General features: G+C 38.5%; 1 protein-coding gene across 2 annotated transcripts in view; it reads left to right on the top strand.

The window, feature by feature from the left end:
• The window catches only part of Hook3 (hook microtubule tethering protein 3), an 84,506-nt gene that overhangs the window by 2,829 nt on the left and 62,314 nt on the right, over positions 1 to 19,363 (top strand). For both annotated transcript variants that reach the window (XM_031339411.1, XM_031339412.1), the window contains exon 2: positions 5,721 to 5,806. In XM_031339411.1, coding sequence (XP_031195271.1) covers positions 5,721 to 5,806 — 86 coding nt within the window. The remainder of the gene's footprint in view (positions 1 to 5,720; positions 5,807 to 19,363) is intronic.

Below are 19,363 nucleotides of genomic sequence, written 5' to 3'. Positions count from 1 at the left end.
TAACCTACTAGGGACAGCACCCCAGAAGAAAACAGACTGATTCCTCCAGCCACCAGGAATGACTTCTCCATTCATCTAGAATTTTGGCTGACTTGATCTTGGGCATACAGCCTCAGTGTAGCCAGTGTGATATCCAGAAAACACTTCTTTGCAGCACTCCACAACTCTGGTTCTTAGAGTCTTTCTGTCCCCTCCTCTGTAGTGATATCTTGAGTCTTAGGAGGAAGAGCTGTGATATAGATGTGCCATTGGTGTTGAACACACTCCACAATTTCTTACTCTCTGTACTGAGTCTCTATATTAATTGCCCTCTACTTCAGAAATAAGCTGCTCTGCTTATTGGGAGGACTGGGAACTGCACTATTCAGTGGGTATAAAGGTAGTATTTAGAAAGCAGTTTGATACTATGTCCATGTTGCAAAGAAGTAGTAGGTTCTCTCCTAGGGTCTATAACCTACCCAGCATGTCTTCTTGGCCCAGTTAACAACACAAAGCATGAAGTCTGTCCTGTAGGGTGGGCCTTAGATCCAATCAGAAAACAATTGTGTACTCCCAAACACTGATGACACTGTTACATCAGTGGCCATATATCTGCCAGTCCATTTGTCACTGTAGCTTGCAGGGTTCACAGCTGAGTAAGACTGTTCATTTTCTCTCCCAGCAGCCTACATAGCACCATCCTGCACTATGAGAGCTAGCCATGGGATGGAACTTCCAGGTCAATACCAGCTTGATTTCTCTTTGTCTTACACAGCTTAACAATGTGGTGTCTTTAGCAATAGGGTCTTAATTCCAGTATCAATAGCCTTGGACCCATGGGATCCCCCCATGACTAGTAGCTCAAAGAAGGGTAACCCAATCCAGTACTGCTAAAGCCCAGTTTCTTGAACTCTGTGTGAATCATGATAAAATGATTGCATTCTCCCAGGTCTTAGTAATTTGTTTTAACAGTGCTGAGGATTAAATCTGGGTGTTGTGCTTTAACTGTACAACTGACTTATATAATTCCAACCAGTTACCCAAGAAACTGGAACACTAGAAAGAATGTAGAGGGGCTGGAGAGATGGCCCCACAGTTAAGAGGATTTGTTGCCCTTGTAGAGGACCTTGATTTATTTAGTTCCTAGAACCCACACAGTGGCTCAAAATCATCTATAGCCCCAGTTCTAGATGATCCAGTACCCTGTCTAATCTCCATGGGCACCAGATATGCATGTGGTGCACATACATACATGTAGGTGAAACAGACACATATACTTAGTTTTAAATCATATATTAAAAGAAAGAATCGAGAATGCTATCAGATGATGGCATAAAACTAGTGGGAAAAGAATTGTAGCTGTGCCTCACTTCTGCGGAATGCAGCAATCTTACGTTTTATTTTCATATCGCTTATGTGGGAGCCTGTGGAATACAACTAGTCCCACTCCATTTTCCCTCCTTTGCCTAGCCCAATCCTACCAACAGATTTGTTCCTCAATGAGAGAATAAAGAATTTTCTGAAGTACAAAGGTTTAAAGCACTCGGGGAAAGTCTGAGTAGCACGGTGGTTTCTGGCTCCAGCAGTGGTTCTCGTGCATTCGCATTGATCAACATCACCTGGAACCTTTACCAAGCCAGTTTGCTAGGCCCTGAGGCTAGAGTTTCTAGGTCTGGGACCGGATCTGACATAATCCCAGGCAAGGTGTAGTTAGGAACCTCCAGACAACATTTGAGATCTATTGCCTTAGAGCGGGGCTTTGAGTTTACTGCTATTTGATATTTTGTACTGAATTTTGTAATTGTTAGGTACACTACTCTGTGTATTTTAGGGTATTTAGTGGAAGCATTGCTGTCTTCCTTTTACAAAATAATAGTACTTACCCTGCTATTCCAGACTCTTCTAGGGAACAAAATCACTCCTAGTAGAGAACCAGTAGAAAGAACCCCAGAGTTGCTGATTCTAGGCGATCTCACACTTTACTCTTTGAGTGCTTTTGCTGGCCTGGGGAGAGATTGGAGTGTATTCTCAGAGCGTCTTGAAATTACAAGAGATGTAATTGTGACCCTCCAGGAAGAATTTGCGCTTTAACATAGTTAAGTGCAGTTAGCTTTCTGTTTTACTGGATTACTATCCTGAAATGTTACAACTCAGACCTGATAGGTGAATACGTTTATTAATTGAAATCTATCTGTTCTGAAAGCAGAGGTCTATGTTCTCTAGTTCTCATAAGTACTTATGTACCTGAAGGGATAAAACAGAAAATAATTGTTTAGAAGCTCTGTCTTAAAAATCAGAATGAAAATTTAGGTGTAAGTCCTAAGAACAAGGATGTGGGGTGCAGCAGACAACACACCAGATGGTGTTAAATTACTCTTTCTTTAAAATTCTTTCCTATTGACTAAACATGTAGCCCAGATTGTAAAGTACTTGCCTAGCTTGCACAAAGCCTTATTTTAGCAATGTGTAGCCAGATGTGGTGATACACACCTATAATCTCTAATTCTCCCAGTCAGGAGGTGGAGACAGGAGGATTGGGGAGTTTAAGGCCATCCTTGTCTTTGATAGTGAGTTTCAGGCCATCCTCAGATACATGAAACTCCGTGTCTAAACAACTAAATAAAAATAAGACATGAAACTATCTGCTTTTATTTTGTTGTTTCTTCTGATTGACCAGAGGCAATTTTCTAATCCTGAGTAGGAATGTAACTCAATACTAGAACATTGGCCTTGCACGGACAAGGCCCTGGGTTCCGCTTCCAGCTTGGCGCAGAAGGGAGAAGAACTTGCATTACTTAACCTTGTCAGTACTTTAGAGGTCTCCAGATGCTAAAATTAGTGCCTAGGTACATATGAATTATGTGATGCATTTGTTAAAATACATTAACAGAGATTAATTTATTTGCACAGATCTGTAATCTCAGCTACCTGGGATGCAGAGGCAGAGGATTGCAAGTTGAAAGTTTGTAGAAACTACAGAGTGAGTTCAAGGCTAGTTAGCTTAATACAAATCTTGTTTCAGAGAAGTTTAAAAAGGCAGGAGAGATTGCTCAGCAGTTAAGAGTACTGGCTGCTCTTCCAGAGGACACAGGTTCAGTTCAGAGCACTGCTATTGCAGCTCACAGCTGTCTGAATTAGGATAGCTCTGAAAGCACCGCATGCACGTAGTACACAGACATGAATCTGTGCACAGCATTCCTACACATTCAAAGGAAGTAGGAATGTAAAGGAGATGGGGATATAGCTCTGTAGTCGAGTTTTTAACCTAGAATGTGCAAGGCTCTGGGTTCAATCTCCCAGCAACACACACACACACACACACACACACACACACACACAGAGAGAGAGAGAGAGAGAGAGAGAGAAAGAGAGAGAGAGAGAGAGAGAGAGAGAGAGAGAGAGAGATATTGGGGGGGGAAGGGGTTGAGAGATTTTAGCTTCCTAAACACAATGGATTATGTATGATTCACTTGGTGGAGCTAAGAAGTATGTCTCAAAAATGAAAACTTCCCAGATGATTGAATGCACACCTAGGTTTGTAAACCACTAACATTAATACCCTCCCAGTCTTTATATGAAAAAAAATTATATTAAAAGAGATGAGGTAGAATATCCCAGGTTGTATGATAAATTAGAAGTAAAACAAGGGATTCAAATTGATTCATTACATTCCAAGCATTGTTCATTGAGCTTAATCACTAAGCCCCTTATTTTGAGGTGGTGTACCAAGTGAGTAAGGTGTAATATGTGATTGGCACTGTTCCCCCCACCTTCATATATAAACCTACAAAAACAGATCACTTTTAAATGGGCTATTCATTTAGCACCCATAGAATGAAAACAGGAGCTTTCTTTTGTTAAACTTAACCAGTATGGAGGCAGTTGCAGGTAGACTAAAGTTTAAATCCAGACCTGAGATAATGCTCACTTGTTTCATTTGTGCCCTTTATTTATTTTCTTATATTCCCGCACCCCACGGAGTCTCATTGTATCTCAGGGCTGACATTGAGTTTAGAGGCCTCTTGCCTCAGCCTACTCAGTAGCTGGAAGACTTCTGTCCTAATAGTAAGTTATAACTCTACTGATAATAGATACTCTCTCAGCACTTAGGAATAGAGGCAGGAGAATCAGGAGCTCAAGGTCACCGTGACCTCTGAGACATAATGAGTTGGAGGGTAGCTTGGGCTACATGAGACTCTGACTTTTATGGATGGTATGGTACAAAGAAGCAGATATTCACTCATTTTAATAACAGTAAATTGCTTCATGATTTATTTGGCAATGTATATTTAAAAAAAAACTTTAAAATGAATATATACATTAATCTGGCTTTTTTTTTCCCTAGCCCAATAATTAAAAAAAAGATAGGTGGCCACCTGGGTGTTATCTCAGTGTTTCCATTGTTGCTGCCTTGTCAGGGTTACAAGCTGCCGCAGCAGAGTCCCCTGCATCTGTCCCTCCAGTGTTTCCTTCATACAAACTACCGTTACTCTTAGGATAAATTCCAGTGTGGCTTATTGAGTCTTGCCAAACAATACTTCTTTCTGTAGGTCTGTCTTTCACACATTTTATATTCCTCTCTGTTCTGCTTCTTCCTATAATTCCCACCTATCCATACGAGGCTCTGTCTCATCCCTATAACATACCATCGTCTAAGCTGAAATCTTTGCCCATGCATCCCACAATGCTTACACAGTACCTTAAAAGCTCTGTGCCAGGATTGCCTTCATCCATCCTCAGTGGTTTATTTCCTTTTAAATCCAGATTGGACTACTGGTTATCACTGTAAGCTATGCTTGTTTTTTTTTTTTCTTTTTTGGTCTCAGATGGCCTTGAACCACTAAACTTCTTTCTACCTTCACTTTCCAAATGCTGGAATTACAGGTGTGTGCCCCTAAGCCCTGCTTAGGTTCGTTTCTTAAACTTCTCATAACTAATACAGAGGTGGTTCTAATTCAATATATTAAAATTAAAATGAAATGAGTATCCAACATAATGACGACACTATGATGATATGAATTCTATATCCATATAAAGATAGGTTTGCCAATGAGTACCAGAAATCTCAACCTGGCTTGCTTAAGTAATACATTTATTCTACATAATAGGAATAGATTCCATATTTTTAAGTTCAGTGGTTAATGTTTATCTCAGACACTTAATTCTTTGTATCACTACTCTCTGTCTTCCATTGCCCATTACATAGCCCTTAAGACTTATTTCTGGCCTGGTGGGGTGGCTCAGCCAATAAAGGTGCCTATCACCAAGTCTCTTGAACCCACATGTCCCTTGAACCCACATGGTAGAAGGAGAGAACCAACTTCTATATTGACCTCCACATACATATGGTGGCACAAATACCTGCACTCACACAGTAATAACAAAATGAGAAACTATTCTCCTAAGTAATGGCTGCTACAGTAAGTGATGCATCAGAAACGTTCACATTAATAAGAAATTATCCTGCTCTCCAACAAATATCTTGTTGCCCTTTTTATTCTTGAGACAGTCATCACTGGTAGAAGCACTGAATCATCTTCTTAGGCCCTCATCTGTGTGAGTAATATGATGAGAAGTCAGCCAGTGTCTACAACAATTTCTCATTTACCTGTATGGGGAAAAATTTATGATTATCTTTTAAATTTGTTTTCAGTCCCCAAGATGAGATAATCACAAATGTAAAAACTTTAAAAATCTTAATCTACTTATTTAGTTAACCGTTAGATCTTCTCTTCCTTCAGATCCAGACCTTCAATGTGGCTACACCATGCCAGACCGTGGAAGATTTAACGAATGGCGTCGTGATGTCCCAGGTTCTGCAGAAGATGTAAGAAGAATTGTTTGACTTTGTACATGGTCTGAAATAGAAATCTTTCTTAGGCTGAAAACGATTAAAAAGTTAGTGTGAGAGTTAGTTTTCTATCTCCGATAAAGTGAGATAACCAGTTCATATGAAAGAAAGGTTTGTTTTGGTTTACAGTTTGCAGTATTTCAGCTTTTGGTCAGCTGTCCCATTGCTCTTGGGCCTCTGACAAGGCAGCACTGTGGTGGAAGCATTGGTAGAAGAAGCAACTTCTCTCACAGCTGTCAAGATGCAAATCAGGCTGCAGAGCTGGGTAGTGGTTAAGAGCACTTTTTGCTCCTACAGAGGACCCAGGCTTGGTTCCTAGCTCTATGTAGTGGCTCACAGCCATTGCTAACTCCAGTTCCAAGAGATAGAGTGCCCTCTTCTGGCCTCCCAGGGACCAGGCATACACATGGGACACATACTTATATTCAAGCCAAACAGTCATAGGATGAAATAAAGGAAATTTAAAAAGGAGAAGAAGCAAAACAGGAGTTTTAGAGGCTCTTAAGAAGTTTCTTTAGGGTGAGCCCTCAGTAATCTTACTTCCTCTCAAGTAGGCCTTTCTTCATAAAGGGTCTGCCATCTTTCAGCAGTCACAGGCAGGGACCAAAACTTTACATGTGTCTTTGGGGATCATTTCGGATATAAACTACAGCAAGCTGTTTTCTTAAACTTGGGTTGCATGTGACATGAGAACAGTAACAGCAATGGGGATTTTGATGGCATGGACTTACTCAGTATAGACTGGTTGCAAGTTTAGTCAGGGCAGTGGTTGTTATGCTAACTTAGGTTGATAACCAGATTTTGTCATTATAGAACAAACTGAGAATCTCTTGTAGTGTACCATTGTAATATTAACACTGAGATTTCTGACCACCAGTGTGATATAGCAATTGTCATATAGTCTCTGTTTCCTTAACTTTTTGAATTATCCTCTGAACTATGTAGTATTTTAGTGTGGTATTTGGTTATTTGCTTATGACCACCTCTGTGCCTGCAAACACACAGCCCAAGTTTGTTAAGTTTTATCAAGAGCCAGGGAGCTTGGTTTTCTCTTGCATCCTGGCAACTAAGAAAATGCTTTTTTTTTTTCTTTATCGAACTGTATGAAATTACCATTCTTTGCAGTTTCAAAGAGGTCAGATAGAAATAACTCTGATTCAATATGTTCTTCTAGGTGCTCATGACTAAAAGAATGAATCTTTATTTGAGATATATGTAACATATTTGGTTATTTTTAACTAAATACTTTGAAAACATGATGATGTAAAGTTCACTATCAACTTTTGACTTATGATTTTTTTTGTTTTTTTTTCTTTTTTTAACTTTTATTGCATTATGATGAGAAAAGTTACATGATTTCAATTTATCTGAATTTGTTAACATTTAAAAACGTATTTTAAGTAAATAGAATTAAATCACATTCTTGTTGACTTATGATTTTTTTTAAGATAACGTCTCACTATGTAACTCTGGCTGTCCTGGAACTTGCTATGTAAACCAGATTGCCTTGAATTTACAAAGTTCTGCCTCATCTCTACTTCCTGAGTGCTGTGAATTTTTTTTATTTAAAGTGTTATGGGTGAATTGGGGTCAGCATGATTTTTAGAAGGTTTTATACTTTGAAGCCCTGAGTTCTTGTTAGCTGGTATTAAAAGACTTATATATGACTCCATGGGATTTTTTTCCAGTTCTACTGAAAATCAGTATCATTTTTTTAAATGAAATCTTTATATTACTACCTTCCATGAGTTTATATGAGTCGTACATGAGAGAAGTCACTAAAATGTTTCAAAGAACTTCTCTGTGTGTTGAGAATATGAATATGTTTGAAAGCTATAGTTTTCACTTTCTTCTATAGTTTAGCATGCATGCATGTTTTCAGGCCCTGGGCATACTTTTTTTACTTAATGGGACTCAGAAAGGTTCGTTTGAGACCTGAACAACTCTGCCTCTATCTCCCTTAAAAGTATAACATTTCTTATGAGACGGTAAGGATTAGAATTGATGGCTTGTGCTGTTAGACCTGTGATTTGTTTGCTTGTTTGGCTCGTTTTCTTTGAGATGGGGTTTTTGTATTTATCCCTGGCTATCCTGGAACTTGTTACCAGGCTGGCCTTGAACTCATGGAGATCTACCGGCCTCTATTCCTGAGTGCTGAAACTAGAGGTATACGCCACACCTGGCAGGCCCTCTGATTCTCAGTGTGCTTACATGCATGTGCCTAGGAACAGTTAATACAGTGCCCTGATCTGAATTTAAATTTACTTTGCATTTGATTTCTTTTTTTATATTATTCATTGTGTATATTCTTTGTCCATAGTAGTGTGTGTGTGTGTGTGTATACATACATACACACACACACATACACACACATATATATACATATATATATATGTGTATATATATACACATACACACATACATAGGGGTCAACATATTTTACCCCTTATACCTTCCTGCCCTCTAATTTCTCACCATTCTCCCTCCCACTGATCCCCTAGACAGTTTTACTTTTACTGCCATGTCACTATATACTTTATTTATTTATTTTGGTTTCTTTGAGACAGGGTTTCTCTGTGTAGCCATGGCTGTCTTGGAACTCACTCTGTAGACCAGGCTGGCCTCGAACTCAGAAATTTGCCTGCCTCTGCCTCTGCCTCCCAAGTGCTGGGATTAAAGGCGTGCGCCACCACTGCCCAGCTTATACATGATTTTATGTATCAGTGTAAAGTTTAGGAACCAAAGAAAGAAAAGATACAATATTTGTTCTTCCAATGTTGACTTAACTCATTTTCTCCAGTTGCATCTATTTTTCTATAAATGACATGGCTTCATTATTTTTCATGCTGAAAAATAATTCCATTATGTATATACCACACTTTCTTTTTGTTAGATGTTGTAAGTTTTCTTTCATTTTTGAGATTATACAATAATCTAATAACGAATAATAACTTCATCATTTCTCCCTTCCATTTCCTCCCTCCAAGCCCTCCCATATATGCCTCCTTACTCTCTTTCAAGTTAATAGCATTCTTTTTCTTTACTGTTGTTACATTCATATATGGATGTTCACACACATCTATATTCATAAATATAACTTGCTCAGTCTACCTAATGTTACTTGTATACATGTTTTCAGGACTGACCATTTGCTATTGGATAACCAGTTTATAAATAACACATTTTCTTTACCCAAGGTTGGATTTAAAACTAAGCTGTTTAAACAGTGCTATAATAAATATTGATGTGGAATTATCTCTGTGATATGTTGATGGGTTCTTTGGGTAAATCACTAGGAAAATACAGATGGCCATATGGAGATCTATTTTAGTGTCCTGAGAAACCTGTGTGCTGATTTTAGCAGTGACTGTGCTAGTTTGCCCACATCCTTGCCAGCATTTGTTATTTTTCTTTTTTTAAGTTTTATTTTATGTACGCATGTCTTTGTATATATGGGTACCAAAGGAAGCTAGAAGTAGACATCAGGTCCTTTGGAGCTGGAGTTACAGGTTTTACTCCACATCCACCTTATGTGGATGCTGGGATGCAAACTCTGATCCTCTGATAGAGCAGGAAGCGCTCTGAAGTGGTGACTCAGTTCACCAGCCCTGTGTGCCTTTTTAAAGTTTTTCAACAAAATTTTACTTTAAATTACAAAGTCTGCTATTTTAATAAATTCATTTTTCCTCAGAATGAAGATGCTTCTATGATAGTAATAAATAATCACTATATACATCTCTCACATATTTAATAATTCTTATTTAGTGTGTGTATGTGTACACATGTATTGCATGCCACATATATTCCACGGTGCATATGTGGAGGTCAGAGGGCAGTTTGGGGAGTCTGTTCTCTCCTTCCAGCTTGAACTAAGGCTGTTGGGGCTCCACAGCAAATGCTTGTACCCACTGAGCCAGCTCCCTAGCCCTACCACATTTGTTAATGTGTTAAAAAATATATTAAATAACTGTCTGAAGTAAAATCAAACGTTTATAATGTAAAAAGAAACCACTTCCAGTGCAGTAATTTAAGTATAAGTGTATTACATGATCATACTTAAAATGCAACTTTTCAACTTTGTGTTAACATTAGTTTGTTTAAAGACAAAACCAGAAAGTCTTACCTGTCTTCAGCTGCTAGTACAGTAGTAACATGCTGTGTTTTCTTTGGCACATCACACGCCCACATCTTCCTTATGAAAATCTCTAATGCTACCCTATGATTGCCAAAGTGGAAGCTGTTTTGTTGTTTGGCATTCTAAGAACTAGTTCAGCAAGGAGACATTCCATTTTGTTGTTTTCACAGGGTACAGCACCAGAACACGAAATCTAGAATGCTTAACTCTGCCCAGCTTATCTAAGCAATTATTTCAGCATCAGAATGTTTTTTCTATTTCTATTCAAATCATGAATTATTTTTCATAGATTCCAGTAAAGACTGCCTCAAAAAAAAGTATGGTAGGCGTTCATTTAAATTAAAAAAAATAAAATATGTCTGTATTTTCTGACTTATACCTGTTGAAGGAGACCTCAGGTCTTGCTAGAACACCTGTTTAAAGGTTTGTTTTACTGCCCAATGAGTAATTTAGTTAAATAGGATAGCAAAGAATAATTATGTAGATTTCTTAATTGCTATGTTGAATCGGCAATGGTATGTACTCTGTGTAGTTGTTACTTGTAATTTGCATGTCACCAAAATAGACAGCTGTCATTCAAATAATTTTATATAGATACAGACTTGGAGATGTTCCTTGTTGAGGTCACCAGAAAAATTGGTTACCTTTTAAAAATACTTTTAATTAGTTTATTTATTAATGTTTGCACATGTACTCATGTGCACAATCATACCACAGTGTACATGTGAAGTCAGAGGACAGTTTTCGAAGCCAGGATCAAGTTCAAGTCTTCAACTTTACACAGAAGTTATTTTACCCTTTGAGCCATCCCACCACCATTTGAGCCTTCCAATTACTTTTGAATACTAATAATTAACTGTATAATAATTTACACAGAGCTATCTTAGTTATTTCTCTGTTGCTGTGAAGACACTCCATGGCCAGATTTATAAAATAAAGCTTGTAATTGGGGGGTGGATACAGTTTCAGAGGTGAGCCCATGACCATCAAGGTAGGGAGTGTGACAGCAGCACCTGGCTCTGGAGCAGTAGCTGGGACTTTAAATCTTGTCTGCAAGTAGGAGGCAGAGTGAGAGGCTGGGCATGACCAAGCCTCAAAGCCCGCTAGTGACACACTCCTCAAGCAAAGCCATATCTCGTAATCCTTCCCAAACAGGTCTCCCGCTGGAACCAAGCATTCGGATGTATGGGCATATGAGGGTCACTCTCATTCAGACCACCACAAGGCTTTTAAATTTCCACGTTGAACACTTATGGTTAGAAACTCTTCCTAAGAAAAGCCAGAGTTTAATTATTACATGTCATGCCTGTTATGCTGGGATAATTTAAGGAAGAACCCCTACAAAGCCCCTTACACACACACACACACACACACACACACACACACACACACACACACAGAAATCAGCACGATTTTAGCATAATCTGCATCATTCATAGATCTGCCAAAGCTAAGAGTAATTTTAATGGATAAGACCAATATTATGTAAGAAAGTGTAGAAAGCTAAGCTCCAGTAGTTCCATCTTACATGGCATCCTATAAACAATTGAATACAAAGGGGTGTTTGCTTTTAATTCTGTAATCGGAAGCATTTTAATTATATGTAAGCATTCTTGGTTTTGTTTGTTTGTTTGGTTGGTTGGTTGGTTTCAGGCTTCGCAGAAACTCAGCATTAGGTAACAGCAATGGACTATACAGTAATTCCTTTTCTGTACACAGGAAACCATTAGAAAGAAATGGTTATTTTGAGAATTAGAAGAGAAAACCTGTAAGTGGAGTTGAAATATGATACACAGTATCATTACTAGCTCTACTGTTTTACAAAACAAATGCCCTTCAGAATATCCAGGTCCACAGTCTCAGGAAAATCACATGTCAAAGAGTTCTGGGAAACTGTAAACACACACACACACACACACACTTGTTTTTTCTTTTTTCTTTTCTTTTTTGCTTTTTGTTTTTTGTTTTGTTTTGTTTTTTCGAGACAGGGTTTGTCTGTGTAGCCCTGGCTGTCCTGGAACTCACTCTGTAGATCATGCTGGCCTCGAACTCAGAGATCCGCCTGCCTCTGCCTCCCAAGTGCTAGGAGTAAAGGCGTGCGCCACCACTGCCCGGCCACATTTCTTTAGGACCATGTGAAAGCACATTTTCAGGAAGTTGCTAAGTTTCAGTATTAAGAAATTTTCACATCAGCTTTATCTGCTCCAAAAGCTCACCTGTAGACATAGTTCCCCTCAGATTTCCAACAGAGCTCTTTGTGCACTGACTTCCTTCCGCCAAGACAGGCATTGTCACTCTAGGATCTCAGGTATGTGCTGCTGCCTGCCATACTGTAATGTCTTTTCCAATATGGACTACATGAATATAGGTGTTGCCTGCCATGATCAGCGCCCTCTTCTCTATACAGCTCGCATCTATGTCTTTGCTTCATGAACCCAGCTTTGTTCAGAAGCCCTATAGCTAACGGAGTCTTTGAATTCTGCCATGATCCAAAGGTCTGGAGAAAGACTATGTATGCTCTAGTGTGCAAGCAGCAGCACTTGCAGTCTGATCTGTACTAAACAGACAAAATGAAAGAGAGGCACAAAGGTAAAGAGCTTGCAGAAAATGCTGAATTTGGATTGAGGCTTGTAGTTGTTTATTGTATAGTTGGCATTTTGCTGAGCTAGTCTCTTCAAATCTGTTTAAGTGGGTCTTTCTTTTTCTCACTGTTAAACTGTCTGTCTGTGGTCCTGCTCTGAAATTTGCCAAAGAACTAGATGAGAGGTTTGGGTCTTAAGTATGTCCAAGATGGACTGCATCTTTTAGGGGTTGGCCATAGAGACATTGAAAATATAAAATGCCCCAAACTAGATGTTACAACTTTTGTGTTACAGATTTGTCATTTATTTAAGGTCCTCAGATTTACTACTAATGTCATTTAATTATAAAGTTGTATCTTATCTCTATTAAGAAGCTTCAGTGAGCTGGGTGGTGGTGGCGCACGCCTTTAATCCCAGCACTTGGGAGGCAGAAGCAGGCAGATTTCTGAGTTTGAGACCAGCCTGGTCTACGGAGTGAGTGAGTTCCAGGACAGCCAAGGGATACACAGAGAAACCCTGTCTCAAAAAAAAAAAAAAAAAAAAAAAGCTTCAGTGATTCTTGCTTTGGCATACAGTTTTCTAATGAAATAATTTCTCATATTCATTGAAAACTCTGTTGTAATGCTGTTTCAAAAATTCTGGACTAAGAAATTTGTCTTTTTTAAAAATTTTTTATTTTAATTTTTATTTATTTAATGTATATGTGCTCTGCTGCATATATATCTGCCTACCTGAAGAGGGCATCAGATCTCCCTATAGATGGTTGTGAAGCACCCTGTGGTTGCCTGGAATTGAACTCTTGACCTCTGGAAGAGCAGCCAATGCTCTTAGCCCTTGAGCCATCTCACCAGCCCAAAATTTGTCTTAAGTAAATCTTTGAATATAGCCATAACATCCAAAGGTGTATAAAAGGTCAGTATTTTGGCATATTGGAAGACATTAGAACTATTCTAAGCACATACAAGAAGTTATTTTTTTACATCCACTTATTTTCCCACAATTTAAAGCTTTTGTGGCGCTTATTTGCCTTTTTAGTACCATGGACAAAGTATTCTGATGAGGACATATTTTTCAACAGTAAAATTCTTTTTTTCGATTTTATATTCTGGAGAATTTGACGCTTGTCTTTTGCTGAGTCCATGAGCTGTGAGTCAGCTCCATGGTTCCGAGGAGGCTGCTGCTCCCTAGCTCGGAAGCAGTTGAGCTCCTGCCTCTACTGTGTTTCTTTATTCTTTGCGTCTTCCTGTTTTGAACAGGACAAACATATATTTAAAACAAGTTGAAAGACTCCTGAGGAGGGAGGAGTTCCAAAAAGGGCACCCCTGGAGTTTTTTCTTTTCTACCACATAAAATTTCTTTCATGGAAGATTCCTGGAGCCGTCTGTAGCCTTTTCTGTCTAGAGCCCCTCCCATGTCTTCTACAACAACATTGCTCTACTTCATGCTATCTGTCAGAGGTTTGTTTCTCTTTTCTTCACCATGTTTATTGTGACACATAGGAAGGCTACTGATTTTTGTGTGAATTTTATTGTCTGCTACTTTACTGACCAGTTCTCCCTTAGAATCTTCAGTGTATTTTATATAAAATCATATAATCTACAAATAAGGATACCTTACCCCTTTTTTGAATTTTATTAAAAATGTTTTTTGTACCTTTTGTGTTCAGTTCTCTCTTGTGTCTGTGATTCATGAATTTAGTATTTTCAGTGTCCTATAGATCACAAATGTTTTGTTTGTGTTTCCTTATTAATACATCTTTGTAATTGTCTCTATCTTTTGAAAAAATACCTCTCTCTTGTCTTCACATCCTGATACTCTGCTAGGGCTCCCCTTGGGGCCTTTTCTTTGACTTGCGGAGCTTTCTTTTCTTTCTTTCTTTTTTTTAAAGATTTACTTATTTATTTTATGTATGTGAGTACACTGTAGTTCTCTTCAGACACAACAGAAGAGGGCATCAGATCCCATTACAGATGGTTGTGAGCCACCATGTAGTTGCTGGGATTTGAACTCGGGACCTCTGCAAGAGCAGTCAGTGCTCTTAACCGCTGAGCCATCTCTCCAGCCCCAACTTGCTGAGCTTTTTTTCAGTGTTTCTGGATGTGTGCGTGCATGGGGGTTGCAGTGTTTCTTTTGTTCAGATCTCACATGGAAGGGAGAGATCTCATAGTCCCTGGATGAAGAACTACAGCCAACTAAAGAATGCTGCAAATGACAAAACAGTCTTCTCCAGGGACAAGTCCCTTGATTGGTTATTTTGTACTGTAAGTCCTGAAGTATACATACAAGTAACACTAAATGGAGCAGGTGTTACATATAACATATATGCACAACAATAACAATTAAAGAGAAAGGTCATGAATTTAAGATCAAGATCAAGCAAAGGCAGATATATAGAAGGTATTCATGTGGGGAAAGACAAGGGGTGGAAGATATAATTATATATTAAAAAATAAAATGAATAAAGGAATAGTTACAGCATTTTTGTTTCTATGTACACATTTATAATCACACTTTTGAATTATTTTTTCTGGACTTTCTATATAGTTAACTATCATTAGGGGCCATTAGTATAAGATTAGTAAATTTTGAAGTCATAATTTCCACTTTTTAATGTTGCATATGTTTTTGCATTATGATTTGCACATCTGACGTTAAGTTGGTATTTAGATAGCTTTTAAATTTCCCTCATTCTTACGGTACATATGTTTCAGTGTTCAAGAGGAACAAGGCTGTAGCAAAATTGAGATATTTTTTCCCCTCTCCTAGAGTGTTGTTCAGGATAACATTCTGACTCGGGTGAAGGTAATTGCCATAGTTTTAATTTTTTTATTCCTCTGTTATCTAAGTGTGTGTACAACTTTTTAAAATATTTGTTAGCTGTTTGTATTTCTTCCTTTGAGAAATATTTATTTAATTCTGTGGCTTTTTATTGATTAGATGGTTTGTTATTTTGTTGTTTAAGTTTGAGATTTTTTGGAGTTTTGGTTTAGTCTTTTGAGGAGGGATATTTAGTGCTCATGAGCATGCCCCGCCCTATGTGTGTGTACACACACACACATATATGTCAGAGGACAACTTGGAGGATTTGAGTCTTTTGTTCTGCCACATGGGGTCCCTGGCTACATCTTTTCTGAAGGTTAAAGCAGAAGGCAGCAACTACCTTATCATGCCAGTTAGAATTAGAGATTGTCTCTCATTCTCGTGAGTTCTTGGAAAATTTAATCCCTTACTTTTGGCTAACTGATATATGACTAGATTTGGTTTGTTCTAGCTGAGTCTAGTATAAGCTCAGTCCAGACTAGACCAGGTCTGATAAAAAATTTTATCTAGCACCAAGGGTTTAAAACAAACAACAACAAAAACGCTAGAAGTTTGCTGCTGAAATGTCATCCTGACGGGCCCTGATGGGCTGAGCATCATGGCTCATACCTTTTAGTCCTAGTACTCTGGAGGCAGAGGCAAGGGGTCTCTGGGTTTTAGAGATCAAGTCATGGCTACATAGTGAGACCCTCTCTTAAAAAACAAACAAACAAAAACATCTTTTTAAAGAAGAGACTCTAAATACATTCATGTTAGAGTCTATATTAATGTGTTACATTACTTAAAAATTTGAACCGTAGAAATAAAATTTAATTTTTTTGTTGTTGTTGAAAGCAGTTTACTGTAAGAAAACAATTTATTTCTGGAATTAAGGATCAAAACTAATGTGCTTTTCCTTTATCTGAGTTGTTACAAGTGTAAGCACAGGTAAATAAGGAAGTAAGGTAAATAAGCTCAGGTAAATGAGTGCACTGCTGGTTAAGGGGCTGGTTTCTAACAAGTGTTAGAGCATAGGCGGATAATTTGTTAGTTGTGAAAAATATTCCTAATAAGATTTAGTTGTTATTTACCTATCAATACAAAGCCATAATCTTTTAAAGAGTTGTGAGGAAATTGCCTTTATGCTGTGTGTGTAATACTAGCCTAAGACCATCAATTAGGAATATTTAGAAATTCTCTGGAATTACAAACTGCTTAAACAAAAGTTACAGCTAGAGACGTGCATATAGAGTAAAAGTTTATTGCTAGGAAAAGCTGCATTGGGAAAAAAACATTAAGAAAGAAAGTTGCAGATGAATATTCTGCTTTGAGACAGGTTCATGCTACATGGCTCAAATTTGCCTGAAATTTACTATGTAAGGCAGACTGGCCCCATACTCACCTTCCTTTTCCCCATCCTCTGTCTCCTAAATGCTATGATTAAAGCTGTGTGCCACTGTGCCTGATGTTCAGACTATTTTTGGTACATTCTGCTGAAGTAGTAGGTTAGAGGCTTACTAATACATGCTAACTACTTTGCGTAGATGGATTGGGAAACTCCTGTGGCAGACTTGAGGTATTGGGTGGTATAACAGTGAAAACAAGTGCCAAGATCTAATTAAGTAGAGGGTCCCATGAGTGATGCTTTCTTTTTTCCACTTGTACTAGTTTACTGAGATGATTAGCCTGAATCTTAAGTGTCATTTGCTGGAATCGTGTGTTGAGTTCTGCGTACTTGTTTTTAACAAAGCCATGTGTTTTCAACTCTGCTACTTAACTGTGATTGAACCTGGGGAAGCTGCTTCATCTCTAAGTCTGACAGTTCTTACCTGTATCAAGTCTTAGGAGTTTTAAAGATAACGTTCTATTGGTTATCTGGCTATGACAGATGCCTGAGACAAACAGTTTTAAAGAAGGAAAGGTTAAGATATATATAATACAGCTCAGTGGTAAAGTCCTTGCCCAGTATGCACAAGGCCCTGGGATTAACCCTACCTGGAGCAGGTGGGGTGCGGTGGGGTATTTAATCCCAGAACAGCTGCAGTATTTAAGAGGCAGAAACAGGAGGATCAGAAGTTCAAAGCCAGTCTTAGGCTCCAAAATAGCAAGTTTAAGGCCATCCTGGGCTACATGAGACCCTGTTTCTAAAGGAAAACCTGAATCAATAAATGCACTAATGAGAAAATACAGGGGAAGGACTTATTTTGGCTCACATTTTCAGAGGTCTTAGTTCATGGTCTATTGCTCTTGCGGTGACCCTGTGGTGAGAAAAGGTATTGTGGCTGCAGGAGGATATGGATGATCAAAGTTGCTGATGTCAGAGCAAGCATATCAGGAAACAGAATGACAGGAGAGCTCAGAGATGAGATACACCACTCACAGACTTGCATCCAGTGACCCGCATTCTCCATCAGCCTTCCTAATACCTCATAATTCATGGTGAACGTAGCACCCTGATCATGTAATTACCTATTTATAGTACCTCAAACTCTGGGCCAAGCCTTCACACAAACCTTTTTGGAAACTACTTAGTATCTAAACCATAGAGTGTTTTAAAACAGTTTTTAAAGGTCTTACTGGTTCAGTGTCTATGACTTTGAGCAGTCAGCTACATAGGAGCAAAGTCACAGTCTCTCATTATTGCAAACATTAATGTTTTACTGCCAGTAATTGTGCCTTTCAGGTAATTTAACTGTCAAAAAATGAAATTTAATATTTTTAACATCTGAATTGTTCTTTATAATAATTTTTTGCTGTTGTAGTAAAATCTCCTTTGTTTTCTTTGCATGGTCTGTTTTCTAAGAGATTTTAAGCAAAGAGATGCTTGCAGGAGGGACAAGTCTGCCCAGCTGTTGGAAGCCCACCTCTCTGAGACCTTACCTATCTCTGACAGGCTCAGTGCTTCTCCCGCAGTGATGGATGTGTCCTACGTGCAGCCATCCCTCCTTTAACCACATGTAATAGGATCAAGGATGAAAATAGACTTTGGCTGGACCATTTGAGCTTCCTGGGGATTATGACGAGGGAATAACAGCCAGTCTTAATTAGAAGTTATAAGGACCTAAAACCTATCCATAGCCATTTTTTACCTTTGTATTGATAGAAACAGGAAGAGATGGTCCACAAAGAGAAAATGTAGATGGAGGGAAAATGTAGAAGAAAGTAATCCAGAATCTTCTTGCAATATCTGTGAGGCCCAGCTATCTCTTTACTACTAGTACACGCCCCTTCTTTTGGCATCAGATTACCTAAATTGCTTTCTCTTGGTACAGAGAACCTTGCCTAGAAACACTAAATTAAGCTTAAAACAAAAATAGATGAGTATGAATATCCACATGCCAATCAATGAAGTTAGCTCTCTTCTACTAGATAGAAATGAATCAGAGACCTAAATATAAGAGCTAAAACTCCGAAAAGGAAAAAAAAAGCAGTAAGTCTTTGTGATGTTGGCAGACATGTCCTAGATAAACATGTCTAAAGGACAAGATAGGGGGCTGGAGAGATGGCTCAGCGGTTAAGAGCACTGACTGCTCTTCCAGAGGTCCTGAGTTCAATTCCCAGATGGTGGCTCACAACCACCTGTAATGGGATCCGATGCCCTCTTCTGGTGTTTCTAAAGATAGCTACAGTGTACTCATATACATAAAATAAATAAATAAATCTTTAAAAAAAATAAAGTACAAGATAGATAAGTTGAACTTCATCAAACTTAAAAACCTTTTTTTAAATTAATTTATTTTTATTAGATATTTTCTTTATTTACATGTCATATGATATCTCCTTTCCCACTTTCCCCTCAAAAAAAGAAAAAATAAAATAAAAACAAAAACAAAAAAAGCCCTGTCCAATCCCCCCTCTCCCTGCTCACCAACCCACCCTCTCCCACTTCCTGGCCCTGGAATTCCCCTACACTGGGGCATAGAACCTTCACAGGGCCAAGGCCCTCTCTTCCCATTGATGATCAACCAGGCCATCCTCTGCTACATATGCTGCTGGAGCCATTAGTCCCACCATGTG

Source organism: Mastomys coucha, unplaced genomic scaffold, assembly GCF_008632895.1.
Source record: "Mastomys coucha isolate ucsf_1 unplaced genomic scaffold, UCSF_Mcou_1 pScaffold22, whole genome shotgun sequence".
In the NCBI taxonomy this organism is placed as follows: Eukaryota; Metazoa; Chordata; class Mammalia; order Rodentia; family Muridae; genus Mastomys; species Mastomys coucha.
Note: the sequence above shows the minus strand (reverse complement) of the source record. Positions and strands in the feature narration are given on the sequence as shown.